Genomic DNA, 22,296 nt, shown 5'->3' with positions numbered 1-22,296 from the left:
TCCTTTTAGCTAGATGAATGAGAATTTATGCATTACTTCATACTTTTTGTTTCCTCCTAATCCTTTGTGTTATCTGATTATTAAATTTCATTTAACACAGTGCTTTGGCATTTTAATTTACTTTCAGATATTAAATCTGAAACTGTTGTTAAGGATTTTCATTCTTTGTGTGGTGTCTTTTAACGGCAGTGTCTATGGGGTGAGGAAGAAGGAAACAAAGGAGTTGCAGAGATATATAGCAACCTAAACTGAAAGGTCTAAAACATTTTGTCATCATTTTTTGTTGCCAGGAAATAACAAAGAACAAGGGCTTAGTGAAGTGAATGAGTGAATGTGTGAATGAATGAATGGATGGATGGATGTACCCCCTTAATTGTAGATTTTAAAAGTTAAAATCTTAAAATCCTATTGTAAATTGGTCTTGGCAATTTTCCATGCAGTAAAAAAATGTGGATATGTCCCTTCATTCTTTGCATTCCACGTGATATTCTTCTGTTTGGTTCTGCCAGTGAATTAACTCCAAGTTCCTCCCCGCAGGGTGGAGAATGCTTGTACCAAGCTTGTTCAGGCAGCCCAGATGCTTCAATCAGATCCTTACTCGGTGCCTGCTCGAGATTATCTTATCGATGGGTCAAGGGGCATCCTTTCAGGCACATCAGACCTGCTCCTCACCTTCGATGAGGCTGAGGTAGGCAATCTGAGGCCCATGCAGACCTCTTCCAGGCAAAAGTCTTAAAGATAGTCTTAAAGGTAATAATGGAGGATTGATGATTGTTGAGGATGGGAAGATGTCGAAGAGCTACACATCTGAATTAGCATGTTTTCTACTTATTGTTCACTCATTTGACTAAAATATGAAATCTATTTTCAGGTTCGTAAAATTATTAGAGTTTGCAAAGGAATTTTGGAATATCTTACAGTGGCAGAGGTGGTGGAAACTATGGAAGATTTGGTCACTTACACAAAGAATCTTGGACCAGGTTAGTCATGTCCAGTTTTTATAATAAAGAGTTTTGAGAGATTGTCCAGTTTGATCAAGGTGAAAGGAGTACTCCCTCCTGCTTTTTGCCCAAGATTAGTCATGACACGTTGGGTTTTGAGGTATCTGTACTCTGCTGATGGAGCTGACACTGTGTTTCTACTGAGGAGATATCATTGTCTCTGAAAGCTGAATCTGCTTTCTACAAATCCTGGCCCTGCCTAATGAATTAAACTAGACATTGTAAATGTTGCTGGAGAATATAGGAAATACTTTTCTATTACTGTAATGCTTAAGGCCACCCTGAATTCTGACCCCTCCATTCCATATTATACAGCATTCCTTCACTGTCTGCCAGCTGGCCTGTAGCTCTTAATGACCTCGTATCTTGTTAATTAGCCTGCCTACTATTATGGATTCATGCCCTAGCCCGAGGCTGCATAATATAATCAGACCTGGAAGAAGAGAAGAGCTACTGTGACTAAGTCTCATTTTGAAATGATTGTTTAGTCACCTGAGAATTGAATATTCAAAATACATGAACAGATACCAGCTTTTTCTGTTATAGGCATATAACATGAACTTGAGGGTCCTTAAAGTATGATTGAGACCAATGACAGGACAACCTCAGATGTTCAACTTATCAGTAGTAAAGATCACATACCACCTCATAAGAGTCTTTTGCCTTAGGTGAAATGATTTTTAATTCACAGTGTGTTCATGAGGTTCCGATATAGTCATTCTGTAAACTTATGGCAGTTAAGACTTTCTCTGAGCCATCTTTGAAGATCACCAGGAAATGCCTTTAGAGCAGTATTCTTTAAACTTTCCCATAGCACTGGGAAAATAAAGTTTATTTCTTCAAATAAAATCTTACACGGAATCCCAACATATAAAAGACAAAAATGGAACTATTCTGAATGAGGCAGGGGCAACCCCTCCTTTCCTACCCCTCTTTGGTATCCTTTGATGATCTGTGAAACTACTTAAGAAATCTTAAGAGCAGTTTGAAAACCAAAGCTTGAGAGAATCACATAGCACCTTTGAATAATAACCAAAGTAAACAAAAAGTGCTAGCAGGCCGGTTCCAAAACACCAGATGCTTTTGATTGCTGTCCTTAGTATAATTATTTTTATAATATTTCTATTTGTTTCTAATTATAAAAATAGTACATGCTTATTTTGGACAAATCGGAAAGTACAGAAAATATAAAGATGAAAACAAAACACATTATTGTAATTCTTAAGATTTTTTCAGCCACTAGATTCTCAGTACTAAGCTCGCATGAGATTTTTTTTTTTTTTTACTATTTTTTTTTTTTTTTAATGTTTTTACTTTTGAGAGAGAGAGAGAGAGAGAGAGAGAGCATGAGCAGGGGAGGGGCAGAGAGAGGGAGAATCCAGAAGCAGGCTCCAGACCTTGAGCTGTCAGCACAGAGCCTGATGTGGGGCTCGAACTCACTAACTGCGGGGTCATGACCTGAGCCAAAGTCATACGCTCAGCTGACTGAGCCACCCAGGTGCCTCAGCTTGCATGTCATTCTTTTTTTTTTTTTTTTTTTTTTTGCATGTCATTCTTACATACGTGCAGTGGCCAGATACATTATGTGAACCTGGTATGTGTAGTAACCAGGCAAAATATTTTTATTCATTTTTTGCAAATACATATTTGTTTTTCACAAATACGTTTTTATATTTTATATACATATAATATATTATTTATGTTATAATTATACATTATATTATATATTATTTATATTATTTATAATATATATTATTTATATTATTTATAATATATAGATATAATATATTTTATATGTCAACCATGTGAAAATTATGTCATAGTTTGGATTTACATTTAACAAATTACTTTTAATGAAATGAATAAAGTTGCATTGTTACAGCTGCCCTGAAAAATTTTTATCAAAAATGCTACAGTTCAGTGACAGTATCTGTTGTTTAAATAAGCCGACAATCAGTTTGGACTTTTGTAGTCATTCGTAATGGATCTAGGCTCAGAAAGTGAATCTGGATCGTTTCATGACTCACCCTGCACAATTTATTCCTTATGCCCCAGGAATGACAAAGATGGCCAAGATGATTGATGAAAGGCAGCAGGAACTGACTCACCAGGAGCACCGAGTGATGTTGGTGAACTCCATGAACACTGTGAAAGAGTTGCTGCCAGTTCTCATTTCAGGTATTTTCTGCCTATACATTATCTTACAGGAAAAAAAAAGTCACTATATTCTAAACTCCTGAAGCTCATTTTCTTTTGCTGCTCGGTTGCATGTCCTTCAGGCTGGGTAAAAATGAGACCTGATAGATTGGGTGTTACTTGATGGCTGTAGCTGATTGGCTAAGAACCAGTATTCATCTTCTGTAATGTCCTCCTTCTCCTACTCTTTGTTTGAAGCTGCCTTTCCTGTTGCCCAGCTCTGTTCTCATAGTTCTACTAGGCTCCTTTTCTAGGAGGTAGAATGTCTAGAAACTTTAGTTATGGGCATATGAATATTGACACTTTTATTTGTGTTATGAAAAAAGAATTAGCTGGAATGGATATTATAGAGTACTATATGACAAAGAAGTGAACCCAAAGTCCACAGTTTTTCCTAAAATAAATTGAACTGTACAGAGCTAGTGTACCAGATGGGACTTCTTTTCCACTGGGTAGAGCCCAGAAATGCAAACATGGTGGCTGCTGTCTCAGCTAGCAAGAGGGAGCTACACTCATTGGGTGTGTAGTATGTACCAGATACCTCATGGTTCACATAAGTTATCTTAGTCAAGTTAAGGGTTAGTTTAACTGTCAGAGGGCAGCTCTATAGTCTGTCTTTTTTTTTTGTTTTGTTTTGTTTCCTATTTTCAAAATCTTGTAGGGCATGTCCTGGCACCCCCAGATCCTGCCTTCCTGCTTTGGCATTTCAGGTAGTAGCTAAAAAAGGAGAGGTGAATGTAAGAGCTCAGAAAGCCCTTATATGAACCAGAAAACAAAACATTTGTGAGTAGAATCTTACCATCTCCATGGGAAATGTTTTTGAGGCCAGCTGTTCCATGTGATAGAAGAGTTTTGGGAGCAAGATTTCTTTCTGATCTGGGTAACTCAATAAAGTGTTGGTTAGTCTTTGTCTTCACAATTTTAGTTATTTTATGGGAAGATATTCTCTTTCTCTAGTGCTTCAAATTATCAGTACTTTCTTGTACTTTCGGGGGTTAAAAGGTTCCTACTACATGTTGAGAGAAACTCTGAAAGATAAACTCAGTATTTTGGGATCTTCATTAGGATTGGGTGCAGGAGCATACTCCAGTTACAGTTGTACTGACTATTTTTGTCTTGTCCTATTGGGTGTGCATTAGATGGGGCACAGTGTTAGGGCTGTGATGATAACTGATTTAGAAGGATATTGGACATTTTGGGATTATAGGTCATCTATATATGCATGTCAGATTAGCTCCCTGATCATTTGTAGTGATGTCTTGTACCTTAAGGTTGCTGATATTGGAACTTCATTGGCAGCCTTCAGTGTTTTGTTTGTTTGTTTTGTTTTGTTTTTAATGTATTCTTTTTTTTAAGATTTTATTTTTTTAAGGTATGTCTACGCCTAATGTAAGCCTCAAACACACAACCCGAGATCAAGAGTCTCACGTTCCATCAACTGAGCCAAACTAATATATTCTTTTTAAGATCTTAGAAACCCAAAACATGTACTAAAATATGGAATATCTTGTGTGAATGTTGTCATACAGCAAGATTAAATTCTAAGCTTAGTGTCTGATCATTTATTTTTACAGCTATGAAGATTTTTGTAACAACTAAAAATTCAAAAAACCAAGGAATAGAAGAAGCTTTGAAAAATCGCAATTTTACTGTAGAAAAGATGAGTGCTGAAATTAATGAGATCATCCGTGTATTACAACTCACTTCTTGGGATGAAGATGCCTGGGCCAGCAAGGTGTGTGTTCTCAGAGGGGAAATAAGAAAACTCCTGAATTCTCCCCTCACATTTTATCTTGTAATTGTGGGTGGCGTAAGAGTACTCAGATTTTATGAAATAATTTCTACTTCACTCTTCATGGGTTTCATGGGTTACTTGCTGCTTTTGCAAATTTACTTTGCCCCAGACTAGAACAAAGAAATGGGTATGTGGGGTGAATGGCCAGTTGAAGGCTCAGATGTGTAGTTTTTTCTTTAAGCTGGACCCTCGCTGGTCTGGTGGAGGAATTCTGATGTGGTGTCTACTCCCCTGGGTGGGAACCCTCCCTTTTTATGTGGGTGGTTGTTGCTAGGTGACTAAGTAAGATACAGAATATGCCTGTGACTGAATTTTATGGAAACTTTTCCTTAACCAACCTTTGAACTAAGAAATCTACAGAGGAAACTGTTGGCATTTCTAGGTGTGTCCCTTCAGCATACCATTTTCCTTAAGGAAAGCTTAATTAAAATATTAGTTTGCACATTCGTGAAAACCTCGTTTGAGGGTCCTATTCACCCTTTATCTAGAATTTCTTCCTGGACTCCAAAAGAGTTGGTGGATTTCTTCTAGAGCCTAGTCGCGGTGGTCTTGTGTTGCTGCTACTGTGGTCTGCTTCTCCCTGTCTAGTGACTCTCTGGGAGAATAGGGGCACTTGGGTTTACGCTTTCCTGGGTAGAGCCCAAAATACAAGCAGTGGAGGAAACACACTCCAGGATCCAGTTTCCCCACGTGTGACTCAGATGGTGTTTCCAGAGCCCCCAGCAGGCTAGTAGCAAAGAGGGGATTTGTAATATGACTTCCACTGGGTGCGCAGTAGGGCTGTGTTTATCCTCCAGGACACCTATAAGGTAAGGTCAAAGCTGCGGTCTTAAAATCACCAGCCCTCTCTCTTGTTGCCCAGAAAGTGAATCTAAATATGCAGAAGGAAATTAGCTTATCTTAACTATGGATTTGTTTACAGAGGCACAAAGCTCTTGAACAAGTTCTAAGACTGTATTTTAAATCTATATGGTGAAATCATTTTAAGTCTTTGATATTTTACTTAATTTTGCTTTTGCATATTTGACAACTTTCACTTCCCTGTTATGACTTCTTTATGCATCTTTTTTTTTGTTCTCTTGTTTGTTTTATTCTTTTTCTCACATTTAGAAGGTAAGCTTTCTCTTGCCCTCTAGTTTCTTTTTCGCTTAAAAAGAGAAAAAGCATGTCTGTGAGGTTTTCTCGTGCTGTGTGCCGTGCCTTATTCCGTGTGCCGGTGTGTAACACTGTGTCCGAATGTGCGTCAGAATGTGGTTTAATCTGGGACTTGGGGCTGTGTCTGGCAGACTGACTCTGGCTCGTATTGAGCTATTTCTTTGGGGAAAGCAAAAGAAAATACATTACTATGGGATATCAGACTTTCTGTGTTTGGTGGGTGCTTTCATCTTTTTGAACAGGCTCCTGAGAACTGTTTTGGCCTGGTCATTCCTACTGACTTCATTTGAGGGGCAAGTTTCTCCAAGTAGCCGGGTGACCTCCAAGTTACCTGTGGACCCTGCTCTTAGGAAAGGAAACTTCTAGCAGATGCCATCACTGTATTTGCATTTGCTACCAGTCTTCTTTGCAGGCTCCGGAATTTTGCTTTAGGAGATGTGTCGCTGAGATTTTAACCATAATGGAAATGGGTAGGCTAAGGAGTTTAGATGGGGCACCTGCCCTTCACAATAATCCTAGCCTTCAAAATCTAAAGGGAAAAAGTTAAGTGTATCTAAAGTTTTTCCTAACTTCAGTTCGTGGTTCACTGCATGTCCTGCTAAGCTGTGAATCAGCCATAGTTCTCCATCACCTCATGGTCCCCTAATCTAATCTCTTTCCTTATTCTCTCTCCTTTGCTTCTAGCAGATGAGAAATAGCAAAAAAGAGGAGCAGGCATTACGACTTTAATGGTTTTCTATTTTTGGAAGGGAAAAGTTATCCATCATTTAGTTAATAAGTGTTATTAAGCTTTATTTTGTGCAAGTTCCATTGAGAGATGCTTCTTTTTTTTTTTTTAAATGTGGTCAGTGGAGTTTTTCAGGACAAGGATTAGGCACTTGGGGAAATATACAAGGGAAACAGACCTGGTCCCCACTGTGTACATTCTTGTAGATGTTTTAGTCTTATGCTGATCTGGAAGGAACCAGACTGTTAGAGTACTATCCAACTATCAGAATGAAAGAAAGTAAATAAAATTAGTTCACCTGAAAGAAGCTCAAGTATATAATCACATCAGAATGAACAAGAAATGTTTATTTTTAAATCTCATTTTGCTTTTGTTATACATTTACCTGGTTCAAAAATCAAAATGCTATAAAAAGATGTACATGACAAATCTTACTTCCAACCCCATCCCCATTCACTCTACTTCGCCCTACCCCTTAAGTTTGATTGTTTCTATTAGTTGCAAGAACGCTTAGAAAAAAAAATTTCACCTTGAGAATGGAAATTGGTAACTAGAATTTTGGTTATTTTTTTAGTTTGGTAGCATTATGCATCTTTCATTGCTCAGCTGTAAGCAGTGAGTTAATCAGACCTTATGTCTGTCTTTGACCACTGGCTCCTCATTCTATTTACATATATCTTTTACCTCCTCTCGACCCTGCCAATAAAGAATTAACTTTGTCTTACCATACTTGTTTCATGCTTCCCCATTGGTGCAGTTTTCTCCTGGAAAGTGATGGTTCCTCTAGAAAAGTGGGGGAAGAAAGTAAGTGGAAAAAATTCTTGGTAAAAGTGCGTCTTGCCAAATAAGTTTTTAAAGAGGCAATGCGATAGCTAATTATTTTACCTTTTATACCTACCTTCAAATTACAGATTTACAAATTTAAAACTACTTTCACTTTAAACACTTTATTTTATTTTGAAAGTAAAAATTTTCCCCTCCTGAAATCAACAGTCATAGTGATCATTAAAAATTAATTTAGTATACATTGTGAAGCAAAAGAATTTGTGAATTAAACACAATCATAATCCTACCCTTTGTAAATTTAGCAGTTTATACCTAATCTCTTTTTTTTTTTTGTATTTATGTTACTTGTTTGTTGATGCATGCTGAGAATCAAGAGGAAGTGAGAAAAATTTTAAAAGCTAAGAGTTTTTGAGCCCTACATAGGCGCTCCCACAACTGCTCCTTGAGTCATTAGATGCTATTATTCAGAACTAGTTCTTGTAGTGGATCTCCTTCTGTGGGTCTAGGCTGGTCGTGAGTAAATGTAGTGACTGACTCAGATGTCTTACACCGAAGATTACTTTATCCTACCAAAGAAGGAAATAGTGGTTAGAACATGTGATCCTATAATACTTGCTGTTAAATACAGACCATTGAGATTTAAGGGTTGATTTTTATATCATTTTTGAAAAAATAAGGTTGTATGTGAGGATTTTTTATATTATTATTAGAATGTCTACTATGAAAATGAAACATGATTTAAGATTGAATCAGTTAATTAAAATGATTCCATTATAGGTGTTTTATTTTTATTACTGAGATATAGTTGACATATAATGGTATATTAGTTTCAGGTGTACAATATGATGGAGCTTCTTAAGGAATCTTAGAGTGTTTTATGTTAGCAGCAAATACAATAAAAGACTTATCTCTTGGAGTTTGAGATAAATAGTTAATTAGGCATTTATGATATTTTAGCCCCTCCCCTCTAAAAGGAGAAAAGCCCAAAATGTTAAAGCAATTGAGATTTCCCTTCTGATCCAAGTGATCTTGTAGTTGCTACCTCTGATTGTGTGCACATAGGGTGGCATAGAATTTTAGAGCTGGGAAGCTATTCTTTTTTATTTTGGTGATAGGGAGGTATTCTCAAAGATGGGGAACTGAAGTCTGGGAGAGTAACTTCTCTGAAATTTCAGGGGTAGACAACTTTCTCCCACCACTTAAATGTAGTTTGTAAAATTTTGTTCTGCTCAGTCTATGCTTTCCAGAAACATCTTTGTTTAAAACACTAATTTAAGGGTGGGGGAGGGGAATGCCACCAGGAATGGAACAGAGTGGGAAGGGAAAGGTGGGGAGGGGAAGTGTCAGTGGGAAAAGGGAGAGTAGGTTGGGCAGTGAACAAGAGGGGGTCCTTAGTCCCATACTGCAAATTTTCTGGAACATGGCATTGTAGGACCTCCCTTTTTCTACTACAGTTCCTCTTGATTATTTGTAGGAGGAGCTCTGGTTCTCAGTTCTAGTCAGTGTTCTTTAGATCTCACTTTGTATTACATTTCAGGAGCGTTTCAGTTCCTGGGAGGGTGTGCAGAAAGGAGTTCTTTTAAGGTTGTCCCTCTGCTTTCTGGTGTGTGACAGTGCCCAGCCACCGTGGTTTTTTCATTTAAAAGTTGAACTCAGAAGAGTTTTACTGTAGAAGGGACCATAGCGGGAGGTGACATGCCAGCTGTCCCCAGAGTTGCACACTTAGATCTGGTCTTTTTAAAAAACAGTCACTCTTTAAAAAAAGAGAGAGAGAGAGAGAACAGGGGACCTGCGTGGATCAGTTAGTTGAGCTTCTGACTTTGGCTCATGTCATGATCTTAACAGCCCAATGTCATGATCTTGCAGTTCGTGAGTTTGAGCCCCACGTTAGGCTTTGTGCTGACAGCTCAGAGCCTGGAGCCTGCTTTGGATTCTGTGTTTTCCTCTCTCTTTGCCCCTCCTGCTCACGCTCTGTCTCTCTCTCTCTCTCTCTCTCTCTCTCAAAAATAAACAAACATTAAAAAAAAAAGAACAACAAAAAAAACCAGAAGAAATTGGTGGAGACTTCTCTCTTTCCCAAATTTGAGATTTTGCAGAGAAAATATTCAAATGAGGTGTGTTTTTTTTTGTTTGTTTTTGTTTTTGTTTTCCCTTCTATTTAATATCCAGATTGTACTTGGTATTTAGGCTTCACATGGCTTAATGAAAACTCTGTGGTACATAGTATGGTTGACCACAGGGTTATGGTTATTTTCCCCCTTTATAAATATATCTCAAAATTGACTTCTGGTCCTAGGTGTTCAGTCACTTGGTTTATATCATATTCGATATTAATATACTTCTTATGTTGCTTATGATAATTCTTTTAATTCCATAATAAATACTGCCCTTCAAAAGAAATATATATGGGTTTCTTAGAAGACCAAAATATTTGTTCCCATGGACATTTTTTATTTTAATAGATATGACATTAAAATGTAATATGTTTAAATGTTTATTCAAAACTTGCTCTGTTCCAGAAAGAACTTAAGGTGGTCCTTTCAGTTATTGTCTTAAACACCAAAATTATCTAAAATTCAGGCTATTAAAAACTTTGGTAACTAATTGAAATTCCCAGTTTAAAATTGCAGCTTCATTTCAACTTTGCTGTAGATGCTTTTTAGGGGAAAACCAGCACCTCTGAATTTTAATTTATTGATGCCACATCATCTTCCACTCAGGAGTCAATTACTCACTTCCTGAGAATTAGATTCTCTCCTTCAAGAGTGGTGGTCATTGATGCTTTATTAGGGAGGAAAAAACAATTAGTTTTGAGGGTACTGAGTAGAGCAAAGCCACTTTTTTGTCATTATGTTTCAAATCTTTTTTGGGCAATGGAGAATAAAATAACTCCTTTAGGTTAGTGAGGATTATGATTTTGATTTCTAGAGCTTATTTTCTGGACACTATTAACCCAAGCCAACATCAACAAGGCAAGGACCTGCATAACATAAGGTTAGTAGTAGAATCTTTGGCAGCTCTTTTTGGTAAAAGGAAAAAGTTCATGGGTTTGATGTCAGCAAACCTGAGATCAGTTGGGTTTGTAGGACTGAGCCCTTGTTTCTTAATTTGTAAAATTAAATTATATTTATTTATTTTTTAAATGTTTATTTATTTTTGACAGAAAGACACACACAGAGTGCAAGTGGGGGAGGGTCAGAAAGCGAGGGAGACACAGAATCTGAAGCAGGCTTCAGGCTCTGAGCTGTCAGCACAGAGTCTGACACGGGGCTTGAACCTACCAGTGGTGAGATCAGACCTGAGCCAAAGTTGGACACTTAACTGCCTGAGCCACACAGGTGCCTCATGTAAAATTAAATTATATTTAAATTTGAGGTTCAATAAAGAAATGAAGGGAAGAAATACCTAAAACAACTTGACTTGCAAGAAATCCTCAAAGTTAGTTTCCAAATTAATCTTTTTAATCTTTTGTTTTTTAATCTTTTTTTTAAGTAGTCTTCATACCCAACGTGGGCTCAAACTCACAACCCTGAGATCAAGAGTTGCATGCTCTACTGACTGAGCCAGCCAGGGAGCCCCAAACTAGTAGCCATTAATGCTAGAGTAGACACACACAAAATGTGATCTTTGTTCCTGTGAATTTAGGTTTTTGAAATGCAATAAATCTCTGATTTTATTTCACTAAAAACATAGTGTGTTAGGGAAATGGTTATGAAGTATTTTTACGTGGATATGATTTCTCTTCAGAGTGTGTGCATATTGCCTCGGTCAGAGATCGTGATTTTTTTTTTTCTGTATCCAGATGAAGTCCTATAACTTATATTAGACACTAACGGCTATCTAATTCTCTGAGGTTGGGAGTTGCCCGAGCCTCTCTAAACAGGTATTGATTTGGGCCTTGCTAATTTGGAATCATGCTAATGCTGACTTTTAAAGGCAGGCTTTGCCGTAGAACAAGATGGAGGAGGAGCAGATATTTAAGCCATTGAGAACGAAAGCACTTAAAAAATGCCATTTGTCTGCTTGTACTAATTACAAATGGATTTCGAAATACTGTCATGACACTCTCTGCCTTCTGTTGATAGATAGCCCCATAATTCCAAATAACTTAGAAATAGAAAATATTTTCTTTACATTTTTTCAGTAATTTAGTTCACTTCTCATTCATTGCTGTGGCTGAGAATTTGCTATTCAGAGTCTTTGATAGCCAGGGTTAAAACGGAGAGCAGTCATTATCTGTTTAAATGGGGAAGGAAGAAATCCTAAAGCCGAGAGTCCTTATAATGTGAGTAGGTACTTTGGAAAAACTGTGGTCAGGCTGCTGACCTTAGGCCTGTGAGCGTTGTCAGCACTTACTCTGTATTAGTATACTGTACTAATTCTTGTTTGAATTAAAAGTTGGGGGGGGGGGGGGGGAATGCTCCTTGTGCCCCCGTGTGGAAACATGGTGATACAACATGTTTTGCAGGATTGGAAAGTGAAAAAAAGTTAAGGATTCAGGGCATTGCCCAGAGCTTCAGAGGTTAAATCCATGCTTTGATGGATGAACTCTCTAAGAGCCAGTTCCCTAGAGCAAAACTTTGATGAAATTTTAAAAACTTCATCAAACTATAGGTATAGTTTTAGTCTGTTTCAGCTTCTCATGCCATATCCTGGGAGATTTTATGGTAGTTTCATGCTAGCCATTTTGAATCCTGATTGTAAGCAATAAATTGAGACACGCTTTATTTTATTCTGCCTCTCCTTCCAGGTTAGGATGGTAAAGGAACGAAGAATGAGGAGGGTGAGGAGGATGGCAGGGAAGGCCAGAAAAACACTTTTTTCTTACATTACATTCAGTGGTTTATTTGTGGAATTAAAACTAAATTGCTAGATTAAAATTTTCAGTTTTTTTCCAACCAGTAATTCCAAGTTTTTCAGATTAATTAAGTATAGTGAAGCATCATCCAGTGTTTGTGTATTTCAAAACAAGATGTAAAAGAACTGTGATTTGTGGCGCTACATGCTAATGAGGCTTCCCTGATGCAGGGAGGGCTTTGCCAGGGTTGCGCTAGATGAGTGGAAAGGCTGATAATGAGGCATGTGACAACAGGGCTTTTTCCTGCTGCAGACATTAAGCATCTTTTGGCTTGAGTGATTTTACCAGTTTTCACAGTCTAGCAATAGAGAAACCAGAAAACAAAATAGAATTAACTGAAGATTTGCATGCACAATGCTGCATTTTGACAGAAATAAGCACTCTGGTGTGATGAGAGTATTTTTAAGGCTGTTTTAGGACTACATTAGCTATTGTATGTTAAGTGCTGTAACTTTTTCTCTGTCTTACTTTGTATCATAGTATCTCAGTTTTTGCAAAGAAAATAATTGTGGTGTTTCTCTTCAAAAGGACACTGAAGCCATGAAGAGAGCATTGGCCTCCATAGACTCCAAACTGAACCAGGCCAAGGGTTGGCTCCGTGATCCCAGTGCCTCTCCAGGTAACCCACTGGTTCTACTTTTCTGACAGATACAGTAAAAAGCGAAAAGTCAAGCAAACAAACAAATAAAGAAAGAGGGTCTTTCCATAATCTCATAATTCTGAGATAACTACTGCAACATTTAGGGGCATACTCCATTCTCTGATAGTTTTGACTAATTGAAGCATTACTGGTCCTTAAAAAGATGAACGGCATAGGGGCGCCTGGGTGGCGCAGTCGGTTAAGCGTCCGACTTCAGCCAGGTCACGATCTCGCGGTCCGTGAGTTCGAGCCCCGCGTCAGGCTCTGGGCTGATGGCTCGGAGCCTGGAGCCTGTTTCCGATTCTGTGTCTCCCTCTCTCTCTGACCCTCCCCCGTTCATGCTCTGTCTCTCTCTGTCCCAAAAATAAATAAAAAACGTTGGAAAAAAAATAAAAAACAAGATGAACGGCATAGACTAATCACCTCTCATCATGGAGGAATAAACCAAGCTGAAGTGGGCATTCTCTGCCAGAATATTGGCTCACTTCTTCCTTGAATCAGAAAGGTAATTATTCTGAATAAAAACTCTTGTCTTGGGGCATCTGGGTAGCTCAGTTGGTTAAGTGCCCAAATCTTGGTCTCAGCTCAGGTCATGATCTCATGGCTCGTGAGATTGAGCCCCAGATTGGGCTCTGTGCTGACAGTGCAGAGTGTGCTTGGGATTCTCTCTCTCCTTCTCTCTCTGCCCCTCCCCCATTTGCTTTGTCTTTCTCAAAATAAATAAACTTAAAAAAATTATTTAAAAAAAAAACACCTGTTATCTTTAGGGGAGTCTGGGTGGCTCAGTCGGTTAAGCACCCAACTACAGCTTGGGTCAGGATCTCGTGGTCCGTGAGTTCAAACCCCATGTCAGGCTCTGTGCTGACAGCTCAGAGCCTGGAGCCTGCTTTGATTTGGTGTCTCCCTCTCTCTCTGCCCCTCCCCCACTCATGCTTGCTCTCTGTCTCTCAAAAATGAATAAATATTAAAAAAAAAAAACCCAAACTCTTCTCTTTCTAGTTCCCATTGGGCAGATTTCCATTTATGTCAAAAAAGTATTTAATTAAGCAGATTAAATGATGCCAATAAGAATTGGAAAGAAAATTTGACTTACGTAAAGACCCAAATGGGTTATTGAGCTGGATTTTATGGATTTTCTAATCTAATATTCAGTTTTAGATTAATATTTGAATGAATGTGAAAAGCCTAATGGAGGTTAGAGGTGCTAAGTAGTATTAAATTAGTAGAGCTTATTTTCATCATCTGTATTCTTACCACAAGCTGCTTATCATCTCCAGATGGATATGGTTCCAAGTATTTTTTTTTTAGAAGTATCTGTGGTTAAAACCTCACCCTCTGCTTATAAGGGCACTGCTTGGCTGTTAGCTATCGGATGTATTGCCTTCTATTCACTTGTCTTCAAAAAATCACCCATTCCTTCATGAATGAAATGACTTGTAAAGTATCCTTTCTAAATAATTAATATGTCAACAGTGAGGATATTGAGTATCTCTTTATTTTAGGGGATGCTGGTGAGCAGGCCATCAGACAGATCTTAGATGAAGCTGGAAAAGTTGGTGAACTCTGTGCAGGCAAAGAACGCAGAGAGATCCTGGGAACCTGTAAAATGCTGGGGCAGATGACTGATCAAGTGGCTGAACTCCGAGCCCGGTAAAATTGCTCTACTCTTACCCAAGTTAGGTAACAGATCGTATCTCACTCCTGACAAAGTAATTCAGAGACCAAGTCTCTGCTAATTTCCCTGTGTTATTTTTGACTAATGGACAACACAGATTTTATACTCTATTAATTCTTTCAAGATTGAAGTGAACTTCTCCTTTGATAAACTTTCAAAGTAGCAGATGCTTTGTAGCAAGGTTGAAATAGAAATAGAAATATGGTATCTTAGTTTCTAGCCATAGGCTTAGAAAGAATAAGGGACAGTGGTGAAGTCTGGCATGGGTAGCCATATCTTTTATGAAGGATGGGTAAAAAGAAACAAAGAGTGAAAACACTAGAATTATTTCATGTTATTTTAAAATCCAGTTAAATAGGTTATCCTGTAAGTTGGTTATTTCTAGACTTTTGAGTCTCTATTTCGTCATTATTCATTTGGTTTCATAATTCTTTTACTTCCTTTAAGACTTGACTGTTAGAACTTTTCCCCCTGTAAACTAAATCTATATAGTTTACTGTTAAGAAAACTCAGTATAATATAGGCTTCTTTGAAACTCAGCCATAGAGTTAATGCAGCTCTAAAAGATTATCCTCATTTTTATGGACTTTTATAATATCAGCATTGAGGAAAAATTGAAATATGAAATACTAGTGTAGATGAAGTTTAATTTGGCTTCAAGAAAGTCATGAAACATCTTGAGATAATTGGAATATATAGGGTCTCCATACAAACAGGCCTCAGAAATAACCCCTTGACATGTTGTACACCATTACACTTGGTTTCAAATGTATTAACAGAATAAACTTAAGAATACAGTTTTTTGGGGGTGCCTGTGTGGCTCAGTAGGTTAAGCAGCCGATTTCGGCCCAGGTCAAGATCTCACTGTAAATTCAAGCCCCACGTCGGGCTCTGTGCTGACAGCTCAGAGCCTAGAGCCTGTCTTGGATTCTGTGTCTCCCTCTCTCTCTGCCACTCCCTCACTCATGCTCTGTCTCTGTCTGCCTCTCAAAAATAAACATTAAAAAAAATTAAAAAAAAAAGAATACAGTTTTTTTAAAGTTTATTTATTTTTTGTAATCTCTGCACGCAACATGAGACTTGAACCTATGACCCTGAGTTGAAGAGTCACACCCTTTTCCGACTGAGCTAGCCAGGTGCCCCAAGAATACAGCTCTTAAAGGAGTGCTTCTTAACCTTTTTTGGATCAAAATAATTTTTATAATCTCATGAGAGCCATTAATCTTTATGTAAAAAGTTGCACATAAACTTGCCCCTATAGTATTATGTATAATTTCCCGAGGATCGTGGATTCACTGCAGTCCTGGGAACTCCAGAGGTTTCAGGTTTAGGATCTCTACCTTGTAGGGGAGAAGGAACTGCATAAATAAATGTGATCTCATTGAACCCAGTGAGCCTTTTTCTCCTGCTGTGGAGCAGTCTCCCCTGTCATGAGCATGACAGGAACTTTACAGAAAGGACAAAAAGAAGTTCTGTTCCCATTCGGAGAAATGCCAATGCAGTTTGACAAGATTCTTGGCTCTTCTAATTTCTCACTGCTGGCTCTTTTGTCTGCAGCCTTTTCACAGTGTGGTAGACAGTTTTCACTTGGAATTCTCAAATACACAGTTGTATGTGTTCAGAGAAAGATGAATTTGAGCAAGAGAACAAGGTGGCTGCTGTATGGGATCGGCCATAAATCTGTAAAGAGAAAAGGCTAGAACAGGGAAGGGAGCTCTGGGTCTTCTTCACACTGGAGTCTGCAATATCCTTTCCTGATGAAAGATTAGAAAGCTATCCCCCTGTTAGCTTTTCTTAAATATGCCTAGCTATTTAACATTTTAGTGGCTGAAACTCAGTAACAATTTCCTCATTGATACTCTTCTTTTCACCTAGGGTTTCTAGGTTGTAAGGATATATTTTTCCTCTCATGGGGCTCAGTAAACTTTTTATTTTGAATGAAAAATTATGTAGCCCATCAATATTTTTACATTTTCACAATTGGACTTTTATACTAACATGGTTTCTCATCATGAATTACTAGATATGAAGGAAAAAAGCAAATTAAATCCCCAAAGTCTTCCACTCCTCTGCACATAAAAGGGAAGCCTCAAGTACAAATAAAAGGTATATATATCTTTTATATACCTGGCAATAAATAGTATTTGAGTTCATTACTTCACATATTGGTTTAGATGAAAAATAAGGATGAATTTTTTTTTTTTTTAAGTTTATTTTATTTATTTTGAGAGAGAGTGTGTGAGTGGGGTGGGGCAGAGGGAGAGAGAGAGAGAGATAGAGAGAGAGAGAGAGGGAGAGAATCCCAAGCGGGCTTTGCACTATCAGTGGGGCTTGATCTCACGAATCATAAGAACATGACCTGAGTCGAAATCAAGAGTTGGGCACTTAACTGACTGAGCCACCCAGGTGCCCCAATAAGGATGAATTTGAAAAGATAGATAAATGAATGACAGATCCATGCTACTATAAAGGGGAGCAAAGATGTTTTGGAGTTCATCCTAAAATCAGAAGCTCAGGTTAAGAGGATAAGCCATGCCATTATACCAACTGATAAAGTTGCCACCCCATCATTGAGTTTACCAGACCGAGTGGATTAAAAATACCTGAGGGGCGACTGGGTGGCTCAGTCGGTTAAGTGCCCAACTCTTGATTTTGGCTCAGGTCATGATCTCACGGTTTGTGGGTTCGAGCCCTGTGTCGGGCTCTGTGCTGACAGACAGAGCCTGCTTTGGATTCTGTGTCTCCCTCTCTCTCTCTCTGCCCCTCCCTTGCTTGGGCTCTCTCTGTCTCTCTCAAAACTAAAAAAACATTAAAAAATTTAAAAAATATATGAGCTTATAAAAATGTGGCAAATCGTATTTTGTTATGACTTGGAAAGTCTCTTACAAAGAGAAAACAAGTTTCTAATAATGCTCATCATTTTTAGAAGTGTATCACTTTTGGGAGAGGAAAATAGTAAAATTAGTTCTTTAAGAATGTGATGGAAAACAACAGTTTCTTGTCACCTCAGTGACAACTGGTTTTGATATTTATAGATTGCATAGGAGTAGAAGGTAGACTTGAAGATTATTATTAGGTTCATTTTAATAATCATGACAATTTAATAACAGTAGTAATTATATGTTCGTACTTTATTGACATAGTGTTTTCAAGGTTTTTTTTTTTTTTGCTTGAAGCCACTCTGTTAGGTAAGCAGGGCAAGTATTGTTACCTGCACACCCCTCATTTTATAAGTTACAAAGCTGAAGCCCATTGTAAACAAGGTTCACAGGTCCCAGGAGCCAGGATTTGAACACAGATCTACTTGGTCCTAGTGTCATGTGCTTTCAGTAATACTGTGCTTGCTGCTTCCTGAAACATTTTCAATGTATACTTGCCCATAAATAAGACAATCTAATGGGATTTTTTTTTCTAAAGCACACATTACTATGGTAACAAAACCCTTGTAGCAAGAAGATCACAAGCACGTTTTCCCCCTGAAGTTCAGACTTGATTATGTAATCACCATCAAAAGGAGAATCATTATTATTGAAATTTGCAGGCTGGTCTCTAAAGTGGTTATGCTGTTCCAGGAAGCTAATGCATATTTTTAAAAGCCAAAGGAGAAAGTGGATGGTTTGGGTGTTTTGCTTTATCTCTTCTGTTTTCTTGTGCTATCCCAGATGTAGTAGGGGAAAGGAAAAAGACAAGCATGTTAACAAAAATGACATATTAGTGCTTCTCATGATATTTTGCCAGTAAGTATTTGAGAGAGTACAATGACAACATCTGTTTTGAGCAGAGGACAAGGAGCCTCGCCAGTGGCCATGCAGAAGGCCCAGCAGGTATCTCAGGGTCTGGATGTGCTAACAGCCAAAGTGGAAAATGCAGCTCGCAAGCTGGAAGCTATGACCAACTCAAAGCAGAGCATTGCCAAGAAGATCGATGCTGCTCAGGTAGTAATGATGGTTTTAAGGAGGGATGGGAAATAAAAGAGAAAGGTTCCATAATTATCCTGCATCTCTCTCTCTCCCTCCCCCCGCCCCCCCATATATATATAGATGGGTAGATAATGGGTGTTTCTAAGTGATGACTGATTCCCAGCAATTACCAATGTTAACACTTCCTCTACTACCACAGGTTTAGACTCATGTTAACTCTATTTTGAAATAGAGATCTTAATTTTGAATACTTTGATTAAAGGAAGTACTCTGGGGGGATCTGGGGGGCTCAGTCGGTTGAGTGTCTGACTCTTGATTTTGGCTCAGGTGATGATCCCAGGGGTGTGGGATTGAGCCCTGCATTGGGCTCTGCGCTGAGTGTGGAGCCCGCCTGGGTTTCTTTCTCTCTCTCTCTCTCTCTTCCTCCCTCTGCCCCTGTACCCTGCTTGTGCATGTGTGCTCTCTCTCTCTCTAAAATGAAAAAATTTAAAAAAAAAAAAAAAAAGAGAAAGTACTCTGAGCACTAAGAAAATTCTAGTTCCTGGTATATATCACAGTATATAAAAGCTTTTCTTCATCTTAGAATTCACAACTGTATTTGGTCATAGCAATGTTAAAGGGTTAAAGTTTTCTGATGCCACTCTCCTGTAAAATGATTTTCAAGCAGTTCACAGAGAAACAAATGTTTGAGAAATTGAAGAATTAGTAAGGTGTGATTAAAGCAAAGATACGCTTGTGAAGATTCTCTTTTTTAAAATTTATTTTTATTAAAAATTTTAACGTTTATTTTTGAGAGACAGAGACAGAGTGAGAGAGAGGGAGGGGCAGAGAGAGAGGGGGAGACACAGAATCTGAAGCAGGTTCCAGGCCCTGAGCTTTCAGCACAGGGCCCGATGTGGGGCTCAAACCCATGAACCATGAGATCATGACCTGAGCCAAAGTTGGACGCTTAACTGACTGAGCCACCCAGTCGCCGCTGAAGATACTTACTCTGATGGGGAAGGAAAAAAATCACTTTTAAGAAGATGGAGGATTGATTTGATTTTGCCCGAGCTAAGAACCTGTTTAAAACAGTAAGAATCAACATTGTAAAAGCGATCACTGGTGTGCCTTGTGATTACTTTTGAAATATTTCTGATGGCCTTGTCAGTTGAATGAAATGTGGTTTATGAGGAGATCACAGTGTGCTTTTTTTCCATTTTTATGTGTTTAGAATTGGCTTGCAGATCCAAATGGTGGACCAGAAGGAGAAGAACAGATTCGAGGGGCTTTGGCTGAAGCTCGGAAAATAGCAGAATTATGTGATGATCCTAAAGAGAGAGATGACATTCTACGTTCTCTTGGGGAAATATCTGCTCTGACTTCTAAATTAGCAGATCTACGAAGACAGTATGTATTTAACTTCTGACATTGCCTTTTAATCTCTCTCTTTTTTCCCCCAAGTGCATATATAGTTGAATGCTATAGGTTAAATGCACATGTGATGCTCTTTCACTGTATTCTTGTTGATTCTGTGTGACATGGCTAGGTCAGGTATTACTTCTGTTTTATTATTGACATAACTGAGGTTTAATGGTTTATTGCTGATCGCATGGTTTTAAATTAATGTATTTAGGATGCTAAGAACTCCTTTTTTGAGATCCACTTTTTATTTCTAAGCTAGGACTTTTCCTGCTATATCATGTTTGTGGCATAACTGTTTCCCAGGCACAAGAGGGAAATATTTGTGGCTATCTAAGAAAAGATACTGTGGACTGTGGACAGGGGGGAGGGGGAGGAGGCATAAGAAGATGCTTTCTTCTCTCCCCAGCAATGTTATTTCTTATGTAACAGTTATAAAACATCCTTAAATACAATGTCCTCACCACAGCTACTGCTTTTAAAGGCTTTCATGGCTTCTACTTTGATTATATAAAGAGGTGTTGCTTTGTTCCTTTGATCAGTATTTTTCTCTCTTAAACAAACTGCTAAAAGAACATTAAAAAAGAGGACAAAAGTCGCTTCTTCTCCACCTCAGGCCTCCAGCCACTTCTTCAGGGATAACCATAGTCAAGTATCTTGTGAGATTTGGCTTTTCATTTAACTTGCATGTTTCATTTCCTGTTCTTCCGTGGGAGAGTACCTAACCTTGTCTCAGTGACTTGTACTTTAGAATTCTTTCAAGTCTTGTATTGACCAAGAGGACAATACTGGCTAAGAAAGCACACTCCTGCCTACCATGAATAGGAGATGGGTGGGAGCAGGGTAAACATACTTTAGGCAGGAGGTTGTGATAGAGACCAACTTAGCAGCTCAAGTTTGATTATATATCAAGGTTGATCATTTGGGAATCACTGTTTTATACCCCAAATCTTGAGTTGTTTAGGTAGAGAAAATAATTTGATCATTGTAAAATATAATGTCTATACAGTTAGGTCTATGTTTGTTAATATTAACCCATTAATATAATCTGTTTACATTATCACTAGTTTAAAATACTCAAAGGAGAAACTGTTTTAAGGACCAGAACACGATTCCATATACATATCAGGCACTCATTAATGTTTCTTAATGATGAAGAGAGAATTGATGCTAATGGTGAGAACAGCAAACCTTCCTGTGTGGTCATATGCCATCATAACTTATTAGTATAACATATACATATCCATAGCTTCCTGACAGTGGGAGTAGCCACGATCAGAACCAAAGTAAATACCTTCTTTGTCCAGCTTTATAATGGAGAAGGTACTGAAATTTAAAATCACAAAGAAGTTCTTCAGAGAATATCTAAATTAGTTGTTCTGGCTGGTAGGCTAACATTTTCATTTTTACAGGTGAGGCAGATAAGATTAACCTGAAGTTTTCTCTAGGTGGACTTGAGAAATAAAATGTGTTATATTTTTTATATGTTCATAATGGTTAGAATCTGAAGTCTTTGGAGTAGGGTTTTGGGGGCAGAAATCTCCCTTTGTGATACATAATTGTGCTTCTCTTTTTATTTCTGTATTTGGTTACAAGAAACTCAAGAAAAAGTGGAGGTCAGAAATGTGTAGTGGCATCTAATGTCTAATGGAACTTAATAGTTTGAAGTATGGCCAGGTCTGGTGGCAACTGGAAACTACTCCCTCTGTTTATTAGTAGCTGTATGGCATGCTGTCTGCTTCAGTCTGTGTGTTGATTTTGTTTATTTGGGTTCTTTGTCTAGCTTTGCCCTACCATGTCCCAGGCTTTCTAGTTCCAGACCCACCACTAGTTGACTATGCAGTGTTTTTGAAGCATGGGCCAAGGACAACATACCTCAGAACCACCTGGGAATCTTGTGGAAAATGTATAGCCTGGACCCCACTGTGTTTGCAGTGGGGTGTACTTAATCATAATCTCTTCTGGTGGTGCATTTAAAACTAAGATCCCAGATGACTTTTATGCACACTGGAATTAGGTTCCTTGCTTGACTGTGTTCATGTTGTCTTTGAGTTAGATAACCAGTTCAATCGGTTATGGCAAGAATTGGAGAATTATTTTGATACCAATGTAAGTAGCTAAGAGTGAGGACTCTGAAGTCAT

General features: G+C 38.2%; 1 protein-coding gene across 2 annotated transcripts in view; it reads left to right on the top strand.

Moving 5' to 3' along the window:
• The window catches only part of VCL (vinculin), a 110,077-nt gene that overhangs the window by 63,213 nt on the left and 24,568 nt on the right, over positions 1 to 22,296 (top strand). For both annotated transcript variants that reach the window (XM_060643093.3, XM_060643094.3), the window contains exons 3-10: positions 538 to 688; positions 872 to 980; positions 3,057 to 3,179; positions 4,772 to 4,932; positions 13,047 to 13,137; positions 14,661 to 14,808; positions 18,615 to 18,768; positions 19,967 to 20,142. In XM_060643093.3, the coding sequence (XP_060499076.1) occupies positions 538 to 688; positions 872 to 980; positions 3,057 to 3,179; positions 4,772 to 4,932; positions 13,047 to 13,137; positions 14,661 to 14,808; positions 18,615 to 18,768; positions 19,967 to 20,142 (1,113 nt within the window). The remainder of the gene's footprint in view (positions 1 to 537; positions 689 to 871; positions 981 to 3,056; positions 3,180 to 4,771; positions 4,933 to 13,046; positions 13,138 to 14,660; positions 14,809 to 18,614; positions 18,769 to 19,966; positions 20,143 to 22,296) is intronic.

The sequence above is a fragment of the Panthera onca genome, chromosome D2, assembly GCF_046562875.1.
Source record: "Panthera onca isolate mPanOnc1 chromosome D2, mPanOnc1 haplotype 2, whole genome shotgun sequence".
NCBI lineage: Eukaryota > Metazoa > Chordata > Mammalia > Carnivora > Felidae > Panthera > Panthera onca.
The sequence above is the reverse complement of the archived record's forward strand: the minus strand, read 5'-3'. Positions and strand labels throughout refer to the sequence as shown.